Genomic DNA, 23,271 nt, shown 5'->3' on the forward strand with positions numbered 1-23,271 from the left:
TTTTGGCCACTGGCCGGAACTTTTCTTGTACACTCTCCCTTCGTGTCCAAATTTCTCTTCTCACATTTCAGCTTAACTACTATGAAATGCTGTTATTGAAACTAGGAGTCGTGTAGTTTCTCCAATCCCCCCATACCCCAATTTTGAAATTCAGGGCGCAAATATGGAGAGATTTTGGAAATTTTAAGAAGGAAAGTATTACGTCTAGTGTTATTTTTGTGTTCATCCGGGTTGGTTTTATTTAAGGCTTAAATAGAAATACAGTAGCCATTAACAACCTTGTCCCCGTAACTATGTTAAAGATCTATAATTTAATTGGGTATACATACCTCTCTTTAACTGTGAAGGGGTGTGGCTAAAAAAGCAATACCCATAGCCTTTAATGAGCCTTTCTGAAATTAACCATGATGCTCTTTTTTTTTTTTTAATAGACCAACGACAGACCGTAGATCTCAGTAAATGCTGCCAGAGGTTGCTTTCCTTCCCATTGTCTTTAAGACTTCAGGATCAAAACAAACAAATAAAAAAACCAAAACAAAATAATTTTTAAAAATTCAGGATCACCTGTCCACATCTCCATGAGACCTTGGAGCAAGACTTGAGTTGAGGACCTTTTCTTTTTCATTATTTTTTCTAAGAATGTAAAACCTGTTCTGTCATGTGGTTAGAGGCAGCATAGTGTAATGGAATTTCCAAGGCAAATCCTTGAAAAGGTTGTCTAAAGATTGACACTTCCATTTTCTCAAAAGTTTGCAATCTGTCTCTAGACCTGATAGCTCTTCTGAAACTGCTCTCTCAGAAGTTGCCATTGATCAGAGGGCTTTTTCTCAGTCTTAATTCTTCTTACTCTGTTTTGTGCATTTGACACTGTCGACTGCCATCTCCTCCTAGATACTCTTTGGGTTTTGTGATCCTTCTTTTTCCTGATTCACCTCTTAGCTATCTGATGGCTTTTTCCCCATTTTCCTTTTACAAGAGTAAAATGAATTCATTTTATTGCAAATAAGCATCTAAATTAGTTTGTCATCCACTTCTTTTAGAAAGAAAAAGAAATCGGCAAGCTAAGGAGATACTCAAGAACTGACATGAGTGAAATTTAGATATAAATGGGTGACTCAGTTTCATTACCTTACAAAGTTGGTAGAGTTAACTACTTACCACACTTAAATACACAGTTTTCTGTGGGAGAAGGGTTAGGGTTAGGATTAGAGGAGTTTCTCTTTTTATCTACCTACCTTTCTAGCCTAGTTGGACATTACTTCCCCTCCCACACTCTTTTAATCCAGCCAGATTGGTTTTCTTGCTGTTCTTCACTCAGGATAATTTAATTTCCAACCTTTGTACTGGTTGTCCCTGGAAGGGCACTTCCTCCCTACCTCTGCTTCATTCATCTTTCCCCTTCAGATACAGCTCAGACATCATCTTCTGTATGAAGACTTTCCTGACTTTACCCTCTATTTTAGTGCCTTCCCAAACAAATTACCTTGTATTTAACTACTTTTTCTATTCACATATGTACATATGTATGTATTTTTAACTTTATGTTTATCAAGCACTTACTGTGTGCCAAGCACTATGGTAGGTATTGAGGATAAAGATAAAAAGAATGAAAAATCCCTATTTACAATACTAAAATTACATACTAAAATAAGTACACATAAAAATATAGAAAGCATTAAGTCATTAATTAGCATGATACACCAGTCCAAGGTCATTTGGCTAGTGCTGGGCACATCTGAGTCTCCAGCCCTGGTCTTCTGAATACTATTTCAGTTCTATTTCCAGATGAAGCTCTGCCTGGCAGCTAATGATACTGCTCTGGATGGGCCATCAAAAGGGGTGGGCATTTGAGGAACATATTGCTCCAGTGCATCTCTCTCTTTGCCAGTACTGGTGTTGCCCCAGTATCTATGGTTGTAGGCTGGGATCAGACTTTATAGCTGCCAGTTTGTCTCTGGTACTGGAAATTTAATGCCAGGTGACTGGACACAACAGTAGATGGCAGAGCCAAACAGAAATCTTTCTGCTTCATCAGCCAACAGGCATGCATGTCTGTGTCAGTTGATAGGGAACATTGGGAGTGGAGATGAAGGGAGGGAGAAAACAAAAGGTGGAGTGGGGTGAGAGGAGAATAAGCAGAGGGAGTCTGAATTAAAGGTCTGTTGAACCTTTTGCCAATCTTCCCATACATTGCATTGATTCTGTAATCAGGATCTTATTTCGTGAGGGATAAAAGGCATGACCCACCCAATCAATAGTAATTGGTTCTAAGAAAGATAAAATATGCTTTAAGGAACAGTTACACAGTAGCAAGTGTGATAAATGAAAGAGATTTCCCTGGGCAGCCAAAATTCAGGCATTACTAGCTTAAAATTAATTTTTATCTGAGACAGTCTGATAGAGGCAGGAGAAGCTGCCTAGACTCACTAACAAGTATGGAGACTTGACCCACCAAATCATCAGAAGGGCTTTGAGGTTTGTGGCTGAGAGCTGGGGAATAGGGGATAGAAGGGAGTGTAGGATGAGGAACTGAAAAAGAAGGGCTGACTCTTTGTGGCCTCATTTGGGTATTTTTTTGGGGGGGAAAAAATACTGGAGTGGTTTGCCACTTCCTACTCTAGTTCATTCTACAGGTGAGAAAACTGAGGCAAACAGGGTTAAGTAACTTGCCCAGGGTGTCTGAGGCAGCATTTGAACTCAGGTCTTCCCAACTCCAGTGCTTTATCCACTGTGCCATCCAGTTGCCTAGAGCAAAGCTTCTTAAACTGTGGGTGCTGACCCCATATGGGATCCTGTGGTGGTCATGAAAAATTTGACAAAATCAAAAGGTTATGTATACTCTTTTTATATACCTAGATATCCAGGGTCATTGGGTGAAAAGGGGTCTCGAGTGGAAAAAGTTTAAGAAACCCCAACCTAGAGCACTAGATGTAGAGAATATGGTGAGAACCTCAAAGACAAATGGGAAAGGTTTTTAACTCTTTCTTTCTCTGGAATCTCTTAATTTCACGTTTAAGATCTAGAAAGAGGGACAACTCTTAGATAAGTCTAGACTTTTTTTTTTTTTAAGTAGGGCAATGACGGTTAAGTGACTTGCCCAGAGTTACATAGCTATTAAGTGTCAAGTGTCTGAGGACAGATTTGAACTCAGGTCCTCCTGAATCCAGGGCCAGTGCTTTATGCACTGCACCACCTAGCTGTCCCCCTAAGTCTAGACTTTAAAACAATCTCTTGTCAACAACTAGAGAAAGTTAAGAGCAGAGATAGCCTTATCTCTTTGGATAAGATGCAAAATTGTTCTGTTGTGTATATAGTTTCTTTTTTTTTTTTAAAGTATGCTATACAAAGCAAGGACACGTCGTAGATTTAAGTGAAATCTCATAGGAGAAAATAAGGCAGTGGGAAATTACTGAGCCCTGGCCATAACGTGTGGAAAGGGGAAGGAATGCTAATTCTAGAGTTGGGAAGGACCCAACCCCCTACCCCATCTTTTACAGTGGAGGAAACTGAGGCCCAGAACATTTAAGTGGCTTGGTCAAGGTGATGTAAGTGCTAATGGCAAAGCTAGGGTCTGAACCCAGATCCTCAATCTCCAAAGCCAGTGCTATTAATTGTCTACATCCATACCTCTGACCCTCTGAAAAAGATAGTCAACAGGACTGTGACTTTGAATTTACAGAAGCTGGGCTAAATTTTTTTTAAACTTCAAGATTTTTTTCCTTATTCTCTTTCTGTTAATTGGATACCTCCTTACTGTTAGTGGGGCTGCTTCTTGGCCATCTTTTATTTGTTTTTTCACTCTAAGAGTATTTGCTTTGTCTTCAACAAGTTTGCATTCTCTCCAGGGAGGCAACAGGCATATCAAAGGATATACAAAATTGATGCTACCCAGAGAATTTCCCTGAATTCTCTTTCTTCCATTCTTGATATATAACTTCCTTTTTTTGTGAGGCAATTGGGGTTAAGTGACTTGCCCAGGGTCACACAGCTAGTAAGTATTAAGTGTCTGAGGCCGGATTTGAACTTAGGTCCTCCTGACTCCAGGGCCCGTGCTTTATCTACTGTGCCACCTAGCTGTCCCGATATATAACTTCCTGATGTTTCTCCTGCAATTTTTTTCTTAAATATCTTAAATAAATTAAGAAAATATTTATTTTCTTAAATATCTTAAATAAGTAAGTCAATAAATGAATGAATGAATGAATGAATGAATGAATGGATGAATATCATTTATATAAAATGCTTCCAGGTTTGTTATTTAGCAAAACGCCAGTGAAGAGTCACTACTTGAACTAAGCAGCAGCACGTGTCCCCTGGGGAATAAATTGAAGCTGACTTACTATAGCAGAACTTACTACCTTAATGTACCCTCAAGGCCGAGGGCAGTTGTATATTCTGTATATCTATGGTGTGTCTTCAGAGAGCAGGAAGAGGAGGGGGAAGTGCGTGCTTAGGCAAACTCTTTCTTCCTAACTGCTGCCTACTGGAGACCCGGATGGCTGCCCACACTACAGCCAATTCAACAAATATTTCTAATGCCCAGTCAAGGTCAAACGTTTGCTTGCCTGAAAGGTTAGTGAACTAAATTCTCTTGCTTGATACTGTTAAAAACATTCTTTCTAGGGCTACTTCCAACAAATCAGAGAGGGTGATCTTATAGGAAGATGTCTGAGTTAATTTCCACCCCCAAAACTTTTTGGATAGGATAAGGATAGTGTGGCAAATAAAATCCAATAGAGATAAACCGAAGTACTTTCTCAGAGGAAAACAGTGATACATGTAACTGTTAACAAAGCAGGTCAGACTGGGCACCTCAGTAAGGCTAGTGACCCTGGAGAAAGAGAGGACCCTTTTTATTAACACATATCAAAGAAGAGGTCTTGTAAGGCATGGAGAAAAGGTGATTGGTTATAGGGTTGGGGAAGGAACATTATGACTGGCTGTACTGAGAAAGGGGGGCTGGCCTTCAGGTAAGGCCCTCTCTAATAATTAAGAAATGGTCATTGTTTTATGGAGGCCCATCTGTATCCTGTGGTCTTTGCTAAGGGATCACGACTAACAGACTTGTTGTCTCCCTGGAAGAGATAAAAACTCCCTTAACTACACAAAAACAGGAAAGGATAGACCATAGCTTTGGGGGATGGTCATTTTGTGGGGTTAAACAAACAGATGTCCATGAAGTATCCTAGGGGATACCGGCATGGGACATAACAACCTTTCTTTTAAAGTAAACTAACTTGGAGCTAGCTCAGCTGGATTCCTGAGCTAACCTCAAACCAGGTGGATGCAGACCCAGTTATAAAATTAATACAAAATAAAATCAGTTGCATTGTGGTATCAATACAGTAGAAATCAATCAGAGGTAATATCAATTTTGATTTTTTTCTCACAATTAGGGATCTGAAATTTCACTGATCGAGGGAACTCCTGCATGAGCAGACTCCCTCTAGTGACATATGTCAGCATGCTCTTTACAGCTTAGACTAGAACACTGAGAGGTTGTGACTGGCCTTGGGTCACATAGCCGGTAGGTGTCAGAGGTAGGCATAACTAACTTTGGATAAGATGCAGAAATGTTCTGCTGCATATATCTGTAGGTATAGGTATAGGCATATATGGTTTATTTTTTTAAGCATGCTATAAAAACACTATTACAAGAATGCTTCATAAATTTTAAAGGAAAGCTCACGGGCAAGAAATTCATGTTCAAAACTAGTTGTAATCTCAAATGAAATAATGATTTTCAGTAGCTTGCATTTATGTAGCATTTTAAGGTTTATGAAATGCCTTATAAATATCATCTCATTTTATCCTTACAACAACCCTGGGAGATAGGTGCTATTATTATCCTCATTTTGCAGATACAGAAACTGAGGATAAGAGAGGTTAAGGGACTTGCCCAGTATCACACAGCTAGATTTTGGGTTTGAGGTAAGATTTGAAGTTAGGTCTTCCTGACTCCAGGTCCAGAATTTTACCCACAACTTTGCCTAACTGTCTTGTAACAAAGACAAGAGCTAAGTTTCTGTGATGTTTAAAAAGTTTGAGAGACATAATTTCTGGGTGATTTAATTCTTTTATTAATAATGCCAGCATTTTCATAAAAGGACCTCTTGAATGCCAAAGGCAATCATGGCAGCAGGCTTATATGCCCTTTGGAAGAGGGGTGTTCCCAGGGGTGGCAATTAACTCTGATTGGTTAACAATTAATGATAGGATGAATATTACAATGAGGAGCTTAGAGTGATATCACATTAAAGAGAGCCTCTCCCTATACCCAGACCACCCCCAGCCTTAGGCGCTCTATTCAAAGAACCTTAGTTGAGCACAGTGGCTTCCACACCTGGGTAGGGTCTGAACAGGATTGTTAGGAAAGTTAATCCAATCTCATTATCAATGATGTCCTTCAAGAGACTGAACTTTTGCAATCAGGACTTTAGAAAAAGGGACAAACTCTGGATCTCCCCAAATTGTTGGTTATTAATAATCATTTCTCTCATTTCTAAATTGAGACATTACAGGGCTTCCTCAGTCACACAAAAGAGATGGATTTAACAACCCATATAGGAAAAACCATATGGCTGAAGAATGCATGTTGCCCTGATTAAGTCTGGGTTAGGCTTGCTTGGTTCATTCCAAGAAAATGGGTTTACGAAAATAGCTTAGTCTTAATTGTCATCACCATGGTCTTGGGTACTCTTGGCATAAAGAGTTGTGTAACAGGCACTCTATAGAATTACCAGAAAAGTGCCTATTATGAAAATACAGTGAGCACAAAGCACATGGCCCAAAGGCATTGAAAAAGCCAAAACAACGACCCTAAAATCCATTTCTTGTCATGACCACCCCTCCCATGTAAATTTGGAGGGCTATAATTTTTTAGAAATAAAACCAAATGTAAAAACTCTTTCCATTTCCAAATCTTTACCCTTGCAGTAGAAATAAAGCATATGTGTCTTATCATTATCAACTATTTGAGAAAAGTTTAGGAATGTTGGATGAGGTAAGTATTGAGTTACTTGCTCCCAGATTCCATTTGGGTGATGCCAGGTTCCATAAGCAGCTACAATTCCACTTTTGTTGCATACAAATTATAAAACAAAACAGAACAAAACAAAACAAACAAAACAAAAACAAGTTAAAACCAACTTTTAGTGGCATAGTCCAAGTGTGTGTAGGCAGGCACGTAGGGGGAACAGTGGATAGAGTGCCAGGCTTGGTATCAGAAAGAGTGATCTTCCTCAGTTCAAATCTGGCCTTAGACACTTATTAGCTGTGTGACCCTGGGCAAATTACTTCACCCTGTTTACCTCAGTCTCCTCATCTGTAAAATGAACTAGAATGGCAAACCACTCCAGTATCTTTGCCAAGAAAACTTCAAATGGGATCATGAAGAGTCAGACATGACTGAAAGAACTCAGCAACAACAAATACATACACACATATACATATATGTGTATATGTATATATATTCATATGCTATTAGTGATATTCATGACCTATATTAAAATGAAACAAGTGAAAAAGCATTCATTAAATTCTCTATTGTTGTTCAGTAGTGTCTGGCTCCTCATGATCCCATTTGGGTTTTCTTTGTAAAAATACTGGAGCATTTACTTCTTCAGCTCATTTTTTTTTCAGATGAGGAAACTGAGGCAAACAGGATGAAGTGACTTACCCAGGGTCACATATCTAGTAAGTGTCTGAAACTGGATTTGAACTCAGGAAGATGAGTCTTCCTGACTCCAAGCCTGGCACTCTATCTACTGCACCACAGGGATACAAATAGAAAAGCAAGACAGTTTTTGCTTTCAAGGGGCTCACATTCTAATAGGAAGAAGACAATATTTGAGTGTGGTTTCACTGAGAGGAAATTAAAGAAGTCCAGAGTCCTTTGGGGTCTCATCAGGGCCTGCTCTGGGATCTGGATGGATACAGCAACCAGACAGGTGGTAAAGTCTGGTTGCTCTTAATCATACTGGCAGGATTATAGTTGGTAACTCCTTTCTCATCTAACCAGTAAATAGTCATGTCCACCCCAACAGCTTGCAAGACTGGACAGGACCAGGTCTACATCTGTAGGGATAGGGTCAGATGCAGGGAGTATTAAGGAAAAAGGGGGCATTGGCAGAAAGGTAAGGAGGGAAAGGAGACAACACTTTGGGGATTCCAGAGCAGTGCACTGGGGCCTGGGCTGGGGTTGCGTTTTTCTTGGCCTGGTCCATCTGTGCCCTCTGGGTCAACAACGCTGACTTGTGGAGTGGTGGAATGAATATTGGACTTGGAATCAGAAAGAGCCATGAAGAGCTGCCTGTCATCCTGGATACCTTTATTAACTTCTTTTAATAGCTTTTGAATACCAGTGAAACCAGTGTCTCTTGTTTCTTTCTTTCTCTTTGTCATCATCATCATTATATTCTTCTTTCCTCCTCCCTTTCCCTCTTTCTTCTTCTCCCCTCCTCCCTCTTTCCCTCTCCCTCTGTCTTTTTTTTTTTTGTCTCTGCCTCTGTCTTTCTGCCCTGGCCCTTGTCTGTCTGTCCGTCCGTCTGTCTGTCTGTCTGTCTCTGTTTCTGTCTCTGTCTCTTTGTTTCTGTTTCTCTGTGTGTGTGTGTGTGTGTCTGTCTGTCTGTCTCTCTTTCTCTCTCTGACATGCATAGAGAAATAAGGAAGTCAAGTTTAAATCTTCCCAACCTTACCAGCATCTCAGTTGCTAGTTGAAGAATTGTCCGTGTTAAAGTCGATAGGTCAGTATGTTTTAGGTCAATAAGCTTTCAACCTGAGGTTCAGGGACGAGTGGCCTTTTCCACTGTTTTATGGATGGCTAGGCCAAATGAGAAAACCAAAAGAGAGAGAACCTAAAACGTGTTGTGACAATGATGTGCCATCTTGGGATGATGAGATTTAGAGGGTTTAGAGGGACCTCAGAGACCATGTAGTCCATCTGCCCCCACCTTCTTATCTTTAGCCTTTTAATTGGTTGTTTTGAGTTTTATTTCTGCTTTAATGAGTCATGATCGTCCTGTATTGAGAGCTGATTCAAAAATGATGTCCACCTTGGTAACCAGTTGCTTCCTGGCTGTTAGAGATTGATCAATTTAACTTTTTATTGTGGTGTTTGTCGCTTGCAACGCTCTTTCCAGATCTTTTCTCCAAAAAGAATTCACATCATAAAAGCATGACATTTCTGAGTAGTCTATATTCCTCTGGTTCTTTTTACAGTGGTTAGAGACCTGGACCCAGAGTTAGAAAAGACCTGGCCTTGGCTACTTACCAACTGTGTGACCCTGGGCAAGTCACTTCACTTCCCTTTTCTTAATTTCCTCAACTGTTAAATGACCATTATAGCACCTATCTCCTAGAGTTGTGAGGATCAAAAGAGCTAATATTTGTAAAGCACTTAGCACAGTACTTGGCACACAGTAGGCACTTTATAAATATTCATTCCCTAATTCCCCCACCCCCAATAGTAAGCTTCCCAACAGGGATCTCCCAAATCATTGTCAATTGGGATGTGTTGGGAATTTGGTATCCCAAAAGACAAAAGAACTGGGTCCAGGACACAAACAACCTGTTATAATCTGAAAATTTAGTTAAATTATCCTGAGGCAGTGGATTTTTTTTTTTCTTGCTACCAATTTAGGCTGCATTTGAATTGTTGCCAATGAGGTAAAAATGTAGGAAAACGTAGTGGTTTTCTTAATAAACATTACTTAGTCATTCTTAGGAGTGGATCTTCTGATCAGAAAACATTTCCTGGTTTTGTAAATGGAACAATGCACCATGTTGGATGTATCAAACATGGCTGGGGAAGGAGGGGCAGGATTGTAAGAATTCCAAGGGGTTGATGCCTCATTTCACTTTATGATATTTTTGGAGCTGTTATAGGATTTTAAAAAAAATGTTTTTACAGAGTGGGGAGAAGTTTTGTTTTTGTTTTTGTTTTTTTAATTTTTACTTCTTTCCTCATTCTCCCCTCCCTCCCGCTTTTCCCTCCTTGTGCTAGACAGAGAGGAGCCATGGAATCTCAGAGTTATAGAAGACCTCAGAGGTCATCTGGTCCGACTCCTGAATAGGAATATCCTCCACCACATCCCCATGTGATTACCCAAATTCTACTCGAGGACGTCTAGTGATGAGCATACTTCCTCCTGTAGCCCATTTTGGATAGCTCTAATTGTTGAGGGATTTTCCCTTAAATTGAGCCAAAATTTGTCTCTCAGCAGCTTCTATCCATTACTGCTAGTTTTGTCCTCTTGGGCCAAGAAAAACAAATCTCTCATGTGACAGTCATTCTAACATATGTAGACTGGTAGTCTTTATTTATCCAGGTAAACATTCTCAGTTGATTCAGTCTATGCAAGGTTTAAAGTCTTATCTCAGTCACCTTCCTCTAGAAACATTTAGGTGACACAGTGGATAGAGCACAGGGTCAAGGACCCCTTGAGTTGAAATTTGGTCTTGGCACTTACTAGATGTTCTGGGCAAGTCACTTAATCACTTTCTGCCTCAGTTTTCTCAATTGTAAAATAAAGATAATAGCACCAACCTCCCAATGTTGTTGTCATGACAAATGAGATAATATTTGTAAAAAGTGCTTAGAACAGTGGCCAGTACATAGGAGGCAATTAATAAATGCTTGTATCCTTCTGAATTATGGGTTCTGAATTATGAGGTCTGTGGACTTTTTTCTTTTTAATTTTTTTTCCTATTTTGATAATTGTCTTTCAATATAATTGGTTTCCTTTGTAATCCCTTGTGTTTTGTGCATTTAAAAATTATTCTGAGAAGGATCCTTGGATTTCAGCAGATTACCAAAGGGGTCCATGACCCTTAAAAAGGGTGAAAAATTCTTGATCTAGGCATTCTCCAGCTTAGTGATGTTTTTCCTAAAATGTGGTGCCCAGAATTGAACACAAGATTCTAGATGTGATCTGGACCAAGACAGAGTCCTTCAAGACTAACCTACCTCATCTATCTATTATGCTTCTGTTAATGCAACTGAGATCACATTTAATTTTTTTAGGGCATTGGGGCTTTCATTCACTCTTGATATCAGGTACTCTGTAAAATGTTTTCCTCCAGAATCTATTTTGTTTAGTGCCAAGAGGACTAGAAAGGGAATCAGGAGGGCAAAATTATATTTTCTGGCTCTGCCAATGTATGATCTTGGTCAATTTTTTTTTTTTGATAAGGCAGTTGGAGTTATGTGACTTGCCCAGGGTCACACAGCTAGTAAGTGTCAAGTGTCTGAGGCCGGATTTGAACTCAGGTCCTCCTGAATTCAGAGCCGGTGCTCTATCCACCGTGCCACCTAGCTGCCCCTTGGTTAAATCTTTTAGCTCATCTCAGCCTCAACTACCCGATTTGCAAAATAAGGAGGTAAGAAGATTCCTTCTAGCTTTAAAAATTCTAAATAAATGATTCCTTAAGGAGAAGGGAAAGGGTGGTATAAGGTAGCATGGACTTATTTTTACTGCTGTAATACAATGTAGTGTCACAGAAAGGGCTTCAAACCTGGAATCAGGAAGACCTAGCTTCAAACCCCGGTTTAGGGACATTCTAGCCAATAAGTGACCTCAAGAAACTCACTAATCTTTGCACTTCAGTTTTTTCATCTGTAAAATAAGTGGGATGGACTGGATGAGCTCAAAAATAATTTCCTGCTCTAAATATATGATCCTATAATCCAGGTAAAGCAATGTAAAAAAAAATTAGATGAGAGAATACATTTCTACATACCAAAAAAAGGAACATTTCCAAATAGAAAACATAACAAATGAGATGAATATATTTGTAAAATCACAACTCTGTTGGGAGGTGAGGGAATACGAGTTACCCCAAAAGTCTTATTGCAGTTTTAAATTATTAAAGTTATTAAAGGTTATATTTTCACTAACTCTTTTGGGATAGCCTGTGTAATAAATTCAACATGTTACTTTTATTTTTTTGCAAATTTCAAAGAGGTCTAACCCATAAAAACTCTGCTTTTCTATGTTATTAATATCTTTAGAAATTGTGTTTCAGTATGAACTCAGTCATCTTTTTTAGAAATTATAAGTTGTTCTCATTTTGTTTTTGTAGCATCTTTTTTTGGTGAAAGCTTTGTGGAACTGAGCATGATAGAAGCTTCTCCGGACTTATCCCTTCACTTAAAATTTCAGACCAGCAAACCGCATGGATTACTCTTTCTAGCAGCTGGAAAAGATGATTATTGTGCAGTGGAACTCGTTTCAGGAAATCTACGGGTGCATTGCTTTAAAATATTTATATTTGTGTGTGTGCACATATATATATGTGTAACATATAATGAATATATGTTACATATATTTAACACTTGCATCTATATATATGACATAATGAATATATTGAATGCAGTTATATTTATTTTATAATGTAATGAATATATATCATAATAAACATTTACATTTGTATATATAAAACATATAATGGATATATTATACATAATAAAACTATATGTATTATAGCATGAATGTATAGTATATATGATAAATACTTGCATTTATATATAACATAATATATTATAAATAATAATATTTTATTATAACATCATGAACATATAGTATATATAATAAATATTTGCTTTTATTTATATGTAACATGGGGCAGCTAGGTGGCACAGTAGATAGAGCACCAGCCCTGGAGTCAGAAGGGCCTGAGTTCAAATTTGGCCTCAGACACTTACTAGTTTTGTGACCCTGGGCAAGTCACCATTCTTATAAAGATCCTCTGTATGCTCAGTGCCCAACTATAAATATAAATATAAAAGGTAGAGAGATGTGATTGTCTAATTTTAGTCTCCTCTTTTGCAGGTGAGAGTGAATTTGGGTGCAGGTGAATTAGTGCTACATTCTCAACAAAAATCACGCCTGGATGACTTGGTGTGGCATGTGGTTGAATTGCATCATGCCAGGGATACTGTCACTCTGGTTATTGACAAATTCTATAGGACTAGTGGTATGATATCAGGGAGAAAACAGGGATTGAATATTCAGCAAGGAATATATGTTGGAGGGAGTGGTGGTCTTGATGTTCCTTATTTGGAAAGAGGACACTCTAATTTCCGAGGATGTATGGAAGATGTGATATTTAACCAGCGTGAGATTCTGAACTCCCTCAGGTCTTACCCTGGATTTAAGAAAGTTCATGAGGTATCATTGGGATGTAGTGATGAATTCTTTGCAGGCGAAGAGGAAGCTGTCAATTTCTTTAGCTCCAAATCGTATGTCGCTTTCCCAGGGTGGAACGCCCAGGGAGAAGGATTCTGGGAATTCACTTTTCAGACTGCAACTGACCAGGGTTTGCTTCTCTATCAGTCTGGAAGATCAGGGGACTTTGTAGCTTTGGAAATAGAAGCTGGACTCATTAAGGCACATTGTGGAAGGAATCAAACTAAAACTGAGCTTCCCTCCCTTAGCTTAATTAGCGACAATGAGTGGCACTTCGTTCGACTCCAGTTCACCAGGAGGTATTTCAGCTTATTGGTCGATGAGGAAAGAGTCAGAACATCCCTGCCTCTACATAACAGGGCATTTGAATGTAAAGGTCCTCTCTTTGTGGGAGGTGTTGATAACCACGCCCGGGCAGAAATAAAGAAGTTAGAATTTACCTCTGTTTCTCGGAAGTCTGCCAGAGGTGGATCCTTCAAAGGCTGCTTAAGAGGCCTGAAGGTTAATTTGGAAAAACTATCACTGAAGAATGTCCTTGTTTCCAAAGATATTTCGGCTGGATGTAATACTAAAAGCAGCGATGGTTCAAGTATTCCTGTAGCAACGACTGAACAAATGACACTTTGGACAAGAGCTCCCTCTTCTAGCATTCTTCCTGAAAGCTTCAAATTTTCCCTTCAAGAGGATGGGAGTCATTTCTTGGCTTTGAATAACTTAGTAGTTCAGGAAGGTGGACAAGCTCCAGTTGAAAGTAAACATATTAGGATGAATTTGGAATTTAAGGAATTAGGGATCCATCATTCCCAAGTCCTATTTCAGATTAAGGAAAAACCTCTTCATGGAAACTTGCGGTTAGATGTTGCACCTGAATCCCAAATGGAGGCAACTTTTACGATGTTCGATTTGTGGCAAGAAAAGGTTTTATACATTCATGATGGCTCTGAAAGCACCAGAGATCACTTTGTATTCTCTGTCTCTGTCAGCAGAGCGAAGGAAATTCCTTTCTATCTGCAAGGAAATGATCAGTATGTGTTTAACATTACTATTATTCCAGTAAATGACCCCCCAGAGCTTTCCCTCCCAGAAGGAAATTTGTTTCTTCTGTTAGAGAATTCCAAGAAGCGACTAACACCTAACATGATAGAGGTATCAGATTCAGATACCAATCCATTAGAACTGACTTTTTCAGTACTTGGAAACTTCAATGCAGATACTGGATATTTAGAAAACTCTAAGCATCCTGGAAGAATAATTAATACATTTACGAATGAAGATTTACAACATGGAAGAATTTTCTATGTGCACCATGGGCTCCAGAATTCCCGTATTGTTCTGCGAGTAAGTGATGGAGAGTTGGTTAGTAATACAGCTGTATTACGAGTCAAGACCATCCCTTGGGATTATGAAGTGGTAAATAACACTGGTGTGGCTGTTCAACAGGGCAACATGGTTCTGATTACCCGGAGTAACTTGTCAGTACAAATAAATGCTGGGGAGCAGGAGATGGAGATACGCTATGATATTATCCAACCTCCTCTTTTTGGTCAAATTCAAAGACGAAGTTCTGGTGGGGAATGGAAGCTTGTCAACACCTTTTCTCAACGTTCTATTGATCGAGATCGGGTAAGGTACTGCAGTACCTTTAAAGAATCACAACTGGAAAATGTCACTGATCATTTTACATTTAAAATTAGCATTGAAAATAAAGTCAGTGAAGAACTGGTTTTTCCTATTGCCATACAATGGCTGAAGTATAAATTAGTGAAAAATGGTCCCCTAGATATTGATACACTGGATAAAAAAATGCTAACTTCAGATCACTTGATGGTTAGGATGGAGAGTATGGAGGTACCTGAGAGTGAGCTTCATTTTAAGTTACTCTCTCTGCCTAAGAAAGGAAAACTGCTGCTTGGAAGAAATGTTTTAAAACTAAACTCCACCTTCAGCCAAAAAAATATTATAGATAATGAAGTTGCTTATGAACTGCTTGGGAAGTCACAGGAAAACACACAGGATTCATTCAGATTCTTGATTTGTACCAAACATATTGAATCAGAGGTTTATATCTTTAGAATAAATATCAGAGCAGATCCCAATCACATTATTTTAACCAACAAAGGATTTTCTGTGACTGAAGGGGAAGGGAAGTTAATCACCCAAACAGAATTATTTGTGCAAACTTTGGGTAATCAGGTCTTCCATTACAAAGTCACCAAGAGCCCTCAACATGGGAAACTGAAACTTATTAATTTTTCAGATTCGTTGGAAAGTAATGATAACATAACTACTTTCACCAACCACGATATTATTGGTGAACGTTTGATGTATGTCCATGATGACTCTGAAACTGTGTACGATGAATTCATTGTTATGGCATCTGCCAAAGGACCAGGAGACGAGGAGACCAAGGTGGAAATCAAAGTCAATGTTTCTGTGAAACTGAAGAATGATGAGAAGCCTGTGCGTGTGGTAGATAAAGTATTTCATGTGGTAAGAAATGGTCAGCGCTTGTTGACCTTGATGGATCTTTGTTACCATGACCCTGATTCAGATTTTAATGATAGACAGTTGCTATATACCAGGCGTGGCATTCCAAATGGTGATCTGGTATTAGCTAGTGATCCCAGTCAAAAGCTCTACCAATTTGAACAAGGAGACCTAGAGGAAGAGAGAGTGCTGTTCAGGCATCATGGCGCAGACTATGCCCGCTTTGTGCTGTTTGTCACAGATGGTACCCACTACACATCCTCCCTTTTAGAGGTCAGCGCTTCAGAGCCTTACCTGCGGATAGCCAACAACACAGGATTGCTTGTGCTAAAAGGAAGAGGGAAAACTCTCACAACCACCAACCTTAGTATTGCCACAAATCATGACATTAGAAGTGACACTGAGATAAAGTATGAGATCTTTTTGCTTCCAAAGTATGGCAGAGTCTTGGTGAAAAATAGGCTATCAGCTTCATTTTCCCAGCATGACTTGAAGCAGGGACATGTGATTTACCAGCATGATGATGACAACAACCTTGCTGATATGTTCAACTTGACTGTAAAAGTGAAAGATACACAGTTGGATGTTGGAATTCATGTACAGGTGTACTTGGAAAGCCACCAATATCCCCCTGAAGTTGTTCACAGCAAGAACCTTTTAGTTGAAGAAGGAAAATCAGTGAAACTCAGTAGAAGAAAGCTGCAGGTATGTTTAGAGTGCATGGGTGTGGGATTATATTCTCTATAGAATGACTCAAGGGATCCAGAACACCAACCGTGCTTACTCTCCTATAACTATCTGGTCTCTTAGATTTATTTTCATGTCCCTGTGGAAGATGTTTTTATATATTAACTCCAATTAACTCTTTTCCTGAAGTTATGACCTTTAGTAAGGGAAGGGTATCATATAGATATGATGAGAAAATTCCAGGTTCTCAATACTGTTCATTTGGGGAGTTTTCCCATTATTGGAAAGAGTAATTCCTAAAAAGGAAGGGAATACTTGTTAAGGCATTTTTATTTAGGTTTTGCTAGCAGCATAATTCATTTTGTCTCAAAGTACTTTAATGTAACAACTCCACATTTAAAAACTTAGATCAATTTAAGAAATTTGAATTTTTCTAAAATTTTTAGAGATAGCAGTAAAAATAATATAATTTCTCTTCATAGATAGGCAGCCATAAAATGTGATGTACAGAGTTCTGAAAGTTGGCCAATTCAGGATTTTCCATACCATCAGAGCAAAGGGACATCACAGAGATGAAAGCCCATTACGGCAGGAAGGAATCCCGTAGTTTCCCACTTCTTGCCATTAATATTTGAAGACTAGCAAGTACACCCCTGCTGATCACAGCTAAAAGGTTATAGAAGCTCCTTAAAGTTATACATCTATAAGAACTGTGATTTATAAGAGATGACTATGAAAACTCATCTCTTCTGAGTCCCTGGGATCAAATCCTGCTCCTAACAATGACTACCTGTATGACCTTGGTTAAGTCACTCCAGCTCCATGGGCCTCATTTTCATTATCTGGAAAATGAGAGGAATATATTAGATGGCCTCTGAGGGTCCCCCCCCCCATACCCCCTCCCGGCTCTATAGCTATAATTCTCTGCATGCAAGTTTTATTGTAAGGCAGATGGAAATGGAATAGTGGATAGAAAATTCTATTCCAAGCAGTTGACTGAATTATAAGTTTTTAATAAGTTGATGCAGTGCCTAGCAGTTCTTGCCCATCCTTTCTAATTTTTCTGCAACTTCTATTATTGACATTTACATAACCACCACCAGGGGTCTCACATGGATCATCATGGTAGAACCCAGTTTAATGCCTAAGAAGCAAGTTTTACTTTCATATTAAATTTAAAAAAACATTTGAGTACCTGTTAGTAAGATTTTGATAAATATTTATTGAAATTGAATAAAAAGAACAATAAGACTTGATCCTGGTTTTTAGGGAAACAGAGAATCACAGATTTTTTTTAGCTAAATTCAATTCATTAAACATTTTTTTTTTCTTTTTTTGTGAGGCAATTGGGGTTAAGTGACTTGCCCAGGGTCACACAGCTAGTAAGTGTTAAGTGTCTGAGGCCGGATTTGAACTCAGGTACTCCTGACTCCAGGGCCAGTGCTCTATCCACTGTGCCACCTAGCTGCCCCCATTAAACATTTATTAAGCGCCTGATTTGTGCCAGGCACTGTACTAAGCACCGAGGATAAGAAATGAGGCAAAAGATAGTTCCTGCCCTCAAGGAGCTTACAATCTAAGGGGAGAGACTATATGCAAACAGAAATATACAAAGCAACCTATATGTAGGATAAATAGGAATTGATTAAAAGAGGGAAGGCACTTGAATTAAGAGGGGTTAGGGAAGGCTTTCTTTAGAAGGTGGAATTTTAGTAGGGAATTAAAGGAAGCTAAGGAATCAGTAGTTGGAGTAGAGGAGAGAAAGCGTTCCAGGCACAGGGGTTAAGCAGAGAAAATGAGAACAGCCTAGAGATGGGTTGTCTTGTTTGTGGAATAGCCAAGAGGCCAGTGTCACTTGGGGACAAAGGTATAAGAAGCCTGGAAAGGTAGGAGGGGGCTAGGTTATGAATGGCTTTGAGTGCCAAAGAGAACATTTTGTATTTACTTCTGGAGGCAATAGGAAAACACTGGAGTTTATGGAATGGGGGGAGGGGATAGGGGAACATGACTGAGAGTTCAGAGCTTATAGTTTGTGTCATGGACTTCCAATACAAAGAGGTGCCAGAGATTTCTCCCTTTATTTTTTCCTATTGTGATAATTGTGAAAAATGAGGTTCGGGATAACTTTGTGAATCTATGGTTTCCTGCTGTCATGAACAGGGCTTTGAATAGATTGGATTAGGTCCTCAGTAAGTGTTCTTGACTGACTATATTATAACTTAACCGAATCATGCATATTGACTATGTGACCATAGTTTAAAGCTGGAAGGGACCCTCAGAGGTCATCTAGTTTAAACACCCCGCCTTTTATTTTTAAACAGATGAAGTTGTATCCAGGGTCACATGGATGAAAAGCAGTCAAATTGGGGGGCAGCTAGGTGGCGCAGTGGATAGAGCACTGGCCCTGGATTCAGGAAGACCTGAGTTCAAATCCAGCCTCAGACACTTGACATTTACTAGCTTTGTGACCCTGGGCAAGTCACTTAACCCCCATTGCCCTTCCCCCCCCCAAAAAAAGTAGCCAAATTGGGATGGGTGCAGAGTTAAAGAATCTCTCTCCTTTCTCCATTTTAATGTGATTCTTTTGTGTATGTGTGTGTGTTTGTGTATATCTGCACTTGAGGCTGCACATGAAAATAATTCTCCATCAGAGATAGTGTTCATCATTAGGAGCCCTCCAGTCCATGGACACCTCCGAAAATTTGTCCCAGAAGATCACTTGGATGCTGATGAGGATTCTCCTTCATCGTTTACACAACAAGATATTGATGATGGTCATATTCATTATGAGCAGACAGCTTCTGACCAACAGCAAGATCGCTTTTTGCTGGATGTGACAAATGGTGTCCAGGCCATCAGTGGAGTTGAAATCCTGGTGGATATTATCCCTAGGCTGATTCCTTTGGTTGTACAGAACTTCACAGTCCTAGAAGGTGGCTCCAAAGCCCTCCTAAAGGACTTCCTTAAAATTCCAAATCACCATTTTGTGGGAATCGACTGTGATTTTGTGCTAGTTGAATCACCAAGGCATGGTTATATTGAGAATTCTCATTTTCCAAGAATAAAACTAATGAAATTTACCAAAAAGCAGGTAAGGACCTTTTGGAACTATCTCTGTCCATGTTAGGGGTGGGGTGAGAAAAATGTTTATGATTTGTCATTTAAGTAAGGATTAAGATAATTCTTTGTTTTGACTGTAATCTGTGTCTTACATCACAAAATCCTAAAAACAGTAACCTCAGACATTGATTTCTGGTCCTGTCTTTGCTGCTCAGTTATTGACTGCCCAGCTTTCATTCCTTGGCTCCTTTTCCAAAACTGAAGTCTAGATAATTGGGTTTGTATGTTCAGGTAGTTGTATTTCACTGTAGTTGATATCTGAATCTTGCCTGTAATATATTCTTCATAGAATGTAAGTTTCTTGCTTGACTGGTATCCTTTTTCTGTCTTTTGTATGGGGCTAAAATTCTAACTATACTATCTAAAATCTAATGAGTGGTTGCCAATAAATTATAAGCTTTAGCAAGAATATTTAAATGTTTAAGTATTTATTAAAGAGCATTAGGATCAGAGAGAAAGGTAAAAATCTAACTATTTCTAAGAGATCCTATCATCTGACCCTCCATGGCGAGGTCAGGAACCAAAAAGAGACAGAACCCCTCTGCCAGCGTCCACTTCCTACTTCATGTCCTCCTCCCAGAAATGGGAGGCTCCTCAAGTTGATTGGCTGGTAGCCTTGATAGACAGTACCCATGAGCAAATGTATGCTGCTAAGGACCTTGACCACATGGCTTGCCCTCAGAGACCTTCTCCTCATGGCGGAGCTTTGCTACAGTAAGTCTCCAGCAGGTGGCATCATTCCAATTGTTACACTTGGTATCTCCAACACTTAGTAAGCACTTAGTAAATGTTTGTTCAATTGAATATAAGGGAAATAGGCCCCAGTAAAGGAAACTAGATGGCAAAGTGGATAGAGCACCAGGGCCTGAAGTCAGGAAGACTCATCTTTCTGAGTTCAAATCTGGACTCAGATATTTACAAGCTGTGTGACTCTGGGCAAATCACTTAATTCTGTTTGCCTCAGTTTCCTCATCTGTAAAATTAGGTGGAGTAGGAAGTAGCAAACCACTCCAGTATCTTTACCAAGAAAATCCCAAAAGGGGTCACAAAGAGTTGGACATGACTGAACAGCAGGTCCTGGTAACAAAGAGGATTCCTATTAGTTACTCCTATTTCCAGTCTTCTCCCTACCTCTTCCTCTGTAGGAGTTGCCCTTAGTTTTCTGGTTTTAAAACGTGCGTAGCTTCAATTTCAGTGTTTCAAGTGACCCTAGGAATCTTTACTGGATGTACTTTCAGAGAACTGAAACAGGGGATGGTCTGGGTGCCCCTTCTTTTGAAGAGAATTATTGGCAGGACTGGAGAGGAAACAGTTTTAAAGATTTTGGTGTTGATTACCTAGAGTTTTCCTCAGTTTTGATAAAGCCTCTTGGGCTAGGGTACTTTCTAATGGTTAAAAGAGACATTTTGACAAGTATAGATTCACTTTCATAATTCAGTTACTATTAATGAATTAGTGCCTACTTTCTGCTAAGAATTGTGGTAAGTGCTTGAAGACTGCTGCCCTCAAGGAGCTTAAAATCTAGTATAAGAGGTAAAATGTATACACAACAAAAATACAAAATAGAATATGACAAATAATTAATTGAGGTATAGGGTGCTTTGAGAATTCAGAATGAGGGAGAAATTGTCTATGACTAGATGCAAAGAGGGAGGGCTCCCTGAAGGTCCTAGGATTTGAATAAGTCCTGGAACAATGGATGAGATACAGATTATATCAAGAAAAAAAAGTCCCGGAAAATCAGGGGCTTTTTTTTTTCTCCATGAAGCACACTTTCTCTCCCCAAATGCATTTGTATAAGAAGTACATTTCCCCTATTTCTCTCTCTCTCTCTCTCTCTCTCTCTTTTTCTGTGTGTGTGTGTGTGTATGTATATATACATATATATACACACACATACATATATATTCATTACTATGTGTGTATGAGTGTGTGTATGTGTGTGTGTGTGAGTACTCTTGGAAACAAACAATTTGAGTCAAAGAAGATAACTTGCACATGCATAATAGACAAGTAGGAGCTAGAGTTGTTGAGCTACTAAAGGCTTTCAACTATTTTATTTGGGGATTTGCACATCCCCAAATAGTGTGGCTTACCTTTAAAAGTTAGCTACTTTAGCTGGCTTTGATACTCTTTGTCAGCCTATCAAATTCTTAGACTATGAAGGTGCTGACAAGCACAAATTTTTGAAGTTCTGTATTTAACCCTGGATTTAAAAAAATCATTGACATTAATAAAGATATAGAAAGAGTGTTTAGCAAATTTATAGATGTCACACATTGCTGTTATTTGGGAATTTGGTAGGGTAGGACAATGGACACACATTATCAAAATATAACTCTCCTAGATACAAATGCATTTGCAAAACATTAGAGAGGAGTAGTATTCACTCAAAAAACAGCCAAAAAAGTTCTGGAGAAAACATGCCTTCAGAGATCTTAGTATGAGATCCATCTTAAAAGCATGATCATTGAAAATAGGATACCAAATGAGTATGAGAATGGAATAGATCTGCCAAGGTTTATTATATATTATGTAAAATTATTTAATATATTTATATTAATTTTTAAATAGATTTAAATTATATAATTATATTTGATGTAACAATTGTATAATTAGTATGTTTATATTAATATTACATACGTATGTATGTATGTAATTTAGAATTCATTTAGCCTGACTTTCCCTTCTAATTTTTTCCTCATGAACTAGAAATTTATTAACTAAGCTGAACATTTTCATATACACAGACTTGAAAATGAGAACTACACATAAAATTACAAATCTACTTGGTATATATATGATACGCACATGCATATATCATATATATTTAGTCTGGACCTGGCACTATTAAGGAATTTCTGGTGTTAAAGCTTCTTCCTTCAGTGAGGATCACCAACAGATCTTCAGGTTAGAGTCTTGGAGAGTAGCCTAGTACATGAAGAGGTTAGGTAACCTGTCCACAGTCTGTCAGGGCCAGGACTTGAACCTAGAATTTCTGATTCTAAGACCAACTCTCTCCATATAATGCCATGCTGCCTGTCAAGATGTAATTTAGTAGAGATAAAACTGTTAAATTGTGTATTTTAGTTCCAAAAGTCAGTTGCACAAATTTAGTATGTAGGAAGCTTGATTTGGTAGCTGTCGTATGTTCACTGACCACAGGCTAAACAGTAATATAGCCTGCTGTGAATGTTTTTAAAAGGGGTCGGGGGTATTGATGAAACATTTAAAAATACACAGAGGAAATAAAAATGGGGTTGAAAGGGGAACAAAGACAAGCAGGGCAGTGTTGCTACTACCACATAATGTTTAATATATATTTATTTAATGTAGGCTTGTAATTTCACGTTCAGCCTTCAGTTTCTTAGGCCTAATTATCATTTATCAGTATCTGAAAATGTAGCTTTCAACCAAAGATGTAATAATCTCATTATATTCTGGGTTGTTAGGCCTCATCTGGAGCAGAAGTGTCCAGTTCAGGCACTGGGGAACCAGATTAAAATGTAATTGGGAAATGTTTTACAACAGTAACAACAAAAGATAAATATACATTGCAACATACATAATATGAATTTGTGGTTTTCTAAGTCAATATGTTGCCAGAAGGGAACTGTTTCTATTTGAGTTTGACACCACTAGAGTATTTTGTCTGATTCTTTGTGCCACCCTTGAAGAGGGCTGTCAGCAGCGGTAGCATCTTTCAAGGAGGGCAAGCACAGTGATGAGAGAATCTGGAAAATGAACATAAGGGATGGTCAAGAGGATTGAGGACAAGAGAAGAACTGTG

The 23,271-nt window shown here is 38.7% G+C and overlaps 1 protein-coding gene across 1 annotated transcript in view; it reads left to right on the top strand.

Moving 5' to 3' along the window:
* The window catches only part of LOC122737235 (chondroitin sulfate proteoglycan 4-like), an 85,535-nt gene that overhangs the window by 1,090 nt on the left and 61,174 nt on the right, over positions 1 to 23,271 (top strand). The window contains exons 2-4 of the mRNA XM_043979709.1: positions 12,082 to 12,245; positions 12,831 to 16,379; positions 18,985 to 19,452. Coding sequence (XP_043835644.1) covers positions 12,082 to 12,245; positions 12,831 to 16,379; positions 18,985 to 19,452 — 4,181 coding nt within the window. The remainder of the gene's footprint in view (positions 1 to 12,081; positions 12,246 to 12,830; positions 16,380 to 18,984; positions 19,453 to 23,271) is intronic.

The sequence above is a fragment of the Dromiciops gliroides genome, chromosome 1, assembly GCF_019393635.1.
Source record: "Dromiciops gliroides isolate mDroGli1 chromosome 1, mDroGli1.pri, whole genome shotgun sequence".
NCBI lineage: Eukaryota > Metazoa > Chordata > Mammalia > Microbiotheria > Microbiotheriidae > Dromiciops > Dromiciops gliroides.